Here is a 6,359-nt window from a genome sequence, read left to right as displayed (position 1 = left end):
CTATGCCGAGGCGCCGGCAACCACAGCCACTCGGTCTTGGAAGGGTTGAGCCTGAGTCTGTTCCTCCCCATCCAGACCCGTACGGCCTCCAGGCAACGGGCCATCACGTCAAGGGCATCGTTGGGGTGGCCTGGGGTGGAGATGTACAACTGAGTATCATCAGCGTACTGATGGAAATCCACCCCAAAGCCATGAATGATCTCCCCCAGCGGCTTTACATGCATGCATTGTCCCTGGCCTCTGTTTTGCCAGCAGAGGCCTATAAATGATAGTGATTTTTGATTCTTAGTGACACAACAGTTCATTCAAAGCCTAATTTGTGTTTTATATTGGTGCATTTGAACATTATAGAACCTAACCTAACATTGATCTTAATTTAGTAGATCTTGATGTGAAAAGTTGATACCATTTAAGAAGTTCCTGAGTGTTTATATTTCTTTGTAACTCAGTTAAAAAAATTCTTTCCATCTTACAGACCAGGATATAGTGTGTTACATAACATAAAATGTAACATAAAACAACTAAACATAAAACAAAACTAATAAAACTTATATAAACTGTATTCTAAAAATTGTATTCTTTTTTCTGATAGAAATAGCACAGCTAACTAACTATGACAGTGGAGCAGCAGCAACTCCAGAAACGGATGAACCGGTCAGTGTAAATCTTTTGATCTCTTGTACTCTTACTATTAAATAAATAGTTTCTTCCTTGGCTGACTTCACTTATAATGCAAATTATTTTTTAAGTTATGGGAACAATCATAACGAACTAGCTCATCCTTAATGATAAGCAACATATGTCATTGCTAAGTGAAAAACAAGCTATATTTTAGTTTAATGTTATTTGGGAAATAGCTGATTTTTTTATATTCAGCTGTCATACAAAATAAATCAGACAAGAATATTGATCTGAATCTGGGTCTGTGTGTTCTTTAAATAACTGAGAAATTATTGTCGTCCTATCCATACTGTCACATACTGCATAGTATAAACACAGACATAAAAACTCTAATGCTGTAAGACAAAAAATAAGTTTAGAGTAAACATTAAGTATTACTTCTTAATGCTGATACTATATTTCTCATCTAACACTGATTATAATTGTTTTATTATGGTTAATCTTGAGGGTGTCAAATGTTTTGTAAGTAATATCTAAAACATAGTATGCAAATAATTAAAACATAGTGGAAATATATTATTATTATTATTATTAATTTAATTTATATACCGCCCTTCTCCCGCAGGACTCAGGGCGGTGCACAGCATATTAAAACAAGTACAAATACAATACAAAAAATATAGACCCCTATAAAACCAAATTAAAAGCCAAATATTAGAAGCTGTTATTCCTATTAAAATTATTCTTAAAATCATCCCTAAATAAAATCCTCCCTAGGTCAGGCCCGCTTGCTGGAAAAGCCATAATTGATAAAAGCCATAATTGATAAAATAATGGCTTCTAATATATTACTGGGTGTTACAGAAAAGACAATGTTTATTTGATGAATGGCACTATATCTGAAGATCTGCTAAATATAATGGATTGGTTAAAAGTACAGATGACCTGTGGTGGTGCTTTTGATCAGAATGGAAAAGATGCTTCAGAATCTATGGGATTTTCATGTAGACCTGCCAATATTTAGAGAAGCTAAGGGTTATTTTTTTTTTTAATCCCAAGATCATGCTTCTGATTTCAAGAAAAGGCACCATTTGACTTAAGGAGTTGCCAACAAGTGTTCATGCCATCTATTGAAGTTTATCTGAAACTCTGTACAACCCCATTGCTAGTGTCTTGTGTAATAATTTTCCTCTATTTATTTTGAAGAATTCTAATGCATCACTTAAACTTAAGAGGAAGCCTCGTGAAAATGATTTTGAAACAATTAAATTGATTAGCAATGGAGCATATGGGTGAGTAAAAATAAACAAAATTCTCTGAGTTTTGTTTCACAATTTTCTATAACTTGGTATATTTTTCTTAATGTGCACAAAAATTGTATTTCTTTTGGAGGAATGCTAAAAATATTGCTGTGGGAAAATGTCAGAAGAAATGTACTGAAACCTATATGAAGTTTAAAATGAAATGCGTTTGTCATTTCTTTCTCATGAAAATGGATGATTCCAGGGAGAGGGAAAGAGGGAATAGATGGCCACGGTGGCTTTATAGCATTCTTCAGTGATCCTGAAGAGAAAATCCCAAGTTGACAGAATGAAGTAATTGAGAGGTGAGCTAGTGGCTGTGTGAAGCACAAATAGTGCGTGGCTGACATAGTCATAAATCTGAAGGGGAGACCCTACTTCATACTTCATCTGTCATGGAGGTAGAGGAGAAATGAGAAAGAAGCTCGGTGGAATAGAGAATGGGAAAGAGAGGAATTTGCTGGTAGAGCTCAGAAGTTGGAGAGTAGGAACTAAGAGAAATGAGGAGAGACATTGTTTTAAGGGATTGGTTGAGAATGAAAACATTTGTGGAATAGGAACCGACAACAAAAATTGATTGTGGTGGCAAAGAAATATGTTTTATGTGTCAATAAGTAAAAATAAGTACATCCTGAGAGCTTCTGATTAAGCGAGATTCTTCCCATGCTTTTCCATCAGGCCCTGGGATGCAGTGCTTTTTTTCTAAAAAAAAAAAAAAAAAGGTGCCGGAACTCACACATGTCATACAACCCACCTTGCCTACCCTACAAGGTTCCATCCAAAAAAGGTGCCGGAACTCCGTTCTGGGCGTTCTATGAGGAAAAAAAGCCCTGCTTTTTTTACAGAAACAACAACAACTGACGTTAGCGCCTAGGCTACAAAATTTCTCAGGCACCAAGAACGTATTTCTGAGTAATTCTTTATTGTTGTTCACCTATAGACAGAAATTTTGCCAAACTAAAACAACAGTTTGCATCACTATAGATATACTCTGGAAATTGCTAGAGAGGAGTCTTCTTAACTCTCTCCTTCCATGCTTCGCTGCCTCTTTGCCGCTTCCTCCTGGGAATCCAAACCACCCTTTACTACAGATTTGCAGAATGACACTCTTCTATAACTTCCAGCGGATGTCAAAATTGTGGCCCCTAAGAAACACTTCTATTATGACATTTAAATTTCTACTTTTATAGCTTTCAATGTTGCCAGCAACTGCAATGCTTTGCTCAGTCACCTAGAAACAGTCTGATACTCCCCTGGTGATTATATCCTTCCCCTGTAACATTAGTTTGGCACTTTCTGTTCTTTCAGCTTGACAAACTGATCTCCCCCCCCCCCAGCTTTGATTTGTTTTTGCTTTAACAAGATTTGATTAACATTGGCTTATAAGCAGTTTATTGCTACTTCTGCTCCTGCTACAGAGCTCCGTGTTCCAAGGACCAGCAAGCAAAAAGTGTGAAAATGTACGGATTCTGCGGGTGTGACTTGCAGTGGTTTTGTCATGTTATATTACTTGCATGAAAACAACTTGGCATTACTTTTACTGCAAATGAACTGTTTTTAGCACCATTGATGAAAAAGTTAACTGGTGGAAATAAGTAATGGTCATTGTCCCTCCTATGACAAAAAAAATGGGGGTTTATCAGACCAAATAAAAGAGACTTTAAGAACTGACACAGCAAGCAACTCTTTGTAAGGAAGGGAATAAAAGGGAAAAGCAGTCAGAGAGTTGAAATTAGAAACAAGTTACATAGAAACTATTTTGCACTGCTGGAACTCAGAAACAGTTTTCAGGACTCCACAGAAGAATCAAGCTGGGCATTTTCAGAGAAAAGAATGAAGAGAGCAAGAACAGAAGAAAGGATGTTGGATCCCAGAAGGGCAGAGGAGATGCAGCTGTATCCTGACAGAAGCTGAAACAGTCATGGTGGTAAATAACACTACAAGGAATGAAATTAAATGCTTGTCAGCTTGCTTATAAAGTGTGCTGCCTGCTCAAAGCAAGGATTAGTGACTGAATAAACTTTGAGTCATATTAAATAGGTAATAATAAGTCATCCCTTCTAATCCACATGGGGACGGAATACTGCAAAGGACTGAATATTTATGAAGGAAGCACAAAACCCTGGGGACCTGGGTGGTGGTGTCATCCATCCTCTTATTCCTTGGAAGAGAAATCTTGAACGATGTCACCCCACTCTGCTTTAGTCAGGACTATTTAGAATACTGTGCCCAGTTTTGGGCACCACCATTTAAAGAGGACATTGAAAAACTAAAATGGTTCAGAGGTAGGCTGCCAAGATGGTGAAGAGATATATATATACAGTGTTTGATTTAATTGATTTAATAATTCCCCATTCCTTTTCTTTCCAAGTGCTGTTTACCTGGTGCGTCATAAAGAAACAAGACAGAGATTTGCAATGAAAAAGATTAACAAACAGAATCTCATTCTTCGAAACCAGATTCAGCAGGCATTTGTTGAGCGTGATATCCTGACATTTGCAGAAAATCCATTTGTAGTCAGCATGTATTGTTCCTTTGAAACTAAACGCCATTTATGCATGGTCATGGAATATGTGGAAGGTACAGTCTATGTTTTATATTATGTGTCAAGTGCAATGTATTGTAATATTGAGAAACCATAAATGAATATTGAAAATTAGAAATGTCAAATGTTTTATCTCTTTACTTAAAGGCTGAGTCTCCTCCATATGTCATATAGCAATAACAGGGCTCGAAAAGGGAGACATCAAGTCTCTGTATGATCATGAGATTATCTAATGTTATCTTGTCTGGTCATAATCCCTATTTAATTTACCTCATGAGTTATTGACAAGATAAATGAGAGTAGGAAGGCAAGACTGCAACCAAACTAATCCTGATTGGTACAAAATTATCCCCAAGTCATGATGCATGTTCGTAGAGCAAAATGCTTTATCCCCTATAGTATAATCAGCAAATTAGTTTACAATATTTTCTATTTATCCCATTCAGTTTTTAATCTGAACTCTAAAAAAGAATTTCTATATGCCCACACTGAAGTTTATTCTGTTTTTTGTTTGCTAACAAGGAAGTTTTGTTTTTAATACTGCCATCTGTTTGCTAGTCTGAATGTTGTGGTTGATTTCTCTGTGTGGCATAAAATATAGCAATATGCATTATGTTTTAGGTGGAGACTGTGCTACTTTGATGAAAAATATGGGCCCTTTGCCTGTAGATATGGCCAGGATGTATTTTGCTGAGACTGTTTTAGCACTGGAATATCTCCACAACTATGGAATAGTACACAGAGATTTGAAACCTGATAAGTATGTATGTAGCATGTAATTAACAGAAAATATTTACAGAAAAACTAAGAATGTATAATATGAAGCAAGAAGCAGAAATGTTTATTTTATTCTTGTTATATAAATTCAGAATTCAGAATCTGATTGTATTATTTTTTAATTCTATAAAGGATGATTTATGAAATAAATCCATAATTATGATGAATATTGGTATAGATATTCAAGATATTTATGCTCATAATGTATTCATTGATTAATATTTCATAACTTCCATTTTTAAAATTTGTTTTGAGTGTAAATTTGGTGTTATGTTTAATATTTAATTGTGAATAATTTAAATGAACTTTCTTAAAAAAATATGACTGCATACACAGTTTACAGATTTATAACTTTAGTTTTTTTAAGGTGTCAAGTCTCCTCCCATTATCCCTTAATGAATAAAGACTATCTATCTTGCGATTTAATGGACTTCACTAAGCTAGTAGCACTTTGTTTTCAAAATTAAATATACTCTATGAAAAACCAGCTTTCAAGTGTCATAGTCATTCCAACATGTTTGCAGATAGGAAGTTATTATAATAACGACTTAATATTAAATGGTGAACTAAAAAGACTGTTCTGTTACAACAGTAACAGTAACAAAGTTGCTAATAGTTACTTATTGTTATTTTTTTTTCCAGTTTACTAGTAACATCCATGGGACATATAAAGTTAACAGATTTTGGGCTGTCTAAAGTTGGTCTCATGAGTATGACCACCAATCTTTATGAGGGTCATATTGAGAAGGATGCTAGAGAATTTCTGGATAAACAGGTAAGCAATGTTTGTTTTCTTTCCAAAAGTTTAGCAAATTATTTTTAATTTCTATAATACTATTGCAAATTTCTATATAAGAATGATCTTTATTTTTGCACTGCAGATTGTTTGGCTTTTCACCATTATGGTCTATTAGTAAGATGAATGGTCTAATTGAAAGCAAGTGAGGTTGTGAAAGAGACAAATTGAACGTTGTTTTTATAAAGAATTCAGAGTCTCAGCAGAGTACTTGTGGAACTCATGATGCATTGTACAATCAAGGATGCTAAAAATCCTAGCTATGGCCCATTTCCCCTTAAGCATGCCTCATTACCATTTACCCACAATCTGTTCAGTC

At 35.1% G+C, this 6,359-nt stretch overlaps 1 protein-coding gene across 1 annotated transcript in view; it reads left to right on the top strand.

The window, feature by feature from the left end:
• The window catches only part of MAST4 (microtubule associated serine/threonine kinase family member 4), an 85,570-nt gene that overhangs the window by 56,834 nt on the left and 22,377 nt on the right, over nt 1-6,359 (top strand). Inside the window, exons 10-14 of the mRNA XM_015812202.1 lie at nt 593-654; nt 1,828-1,913; nt 4,294-4,502; nt 5,089-5,227; nt 5,887-6,019. Of these exons, the coding sequence (XP_015667688.1) occupies nt 593-654; nt 1,828-1,913; nt 4,294-4,502; nt 5,089-5,227; nt 5,887-6,019 (629 nt within the window). The remainder of the gene's footprint in view (nt 1-592; nt 655-1,827; nt 1,914-4,293; nt 4,503-5,088; nt 5,228-5,886; nt 6,020-6,359) is intronic.

This window comes from Protobothrops mucrosquamatus, unplaced genomic scaffold (assembly GCF_001527695.2).
Source record: "Protobothrops mucrosquamatus isolate PMUCROS unplaced genomic scaffold, P.Mucros_1.0 scaffold75, whole genome shotgun sequence".
Lineage (NCBI taxonomy): Eukaryota > Metazoa > Chordata > Lepidosauria > Squamata > Viperidae > Protobothrops > Protobothrops mucrosquamatus.
The sequence above is the reverse complement of the archived record's forward strand: the minus strand, read 5'-3'. Positions and strand labels throughout refer to the sequence as shown.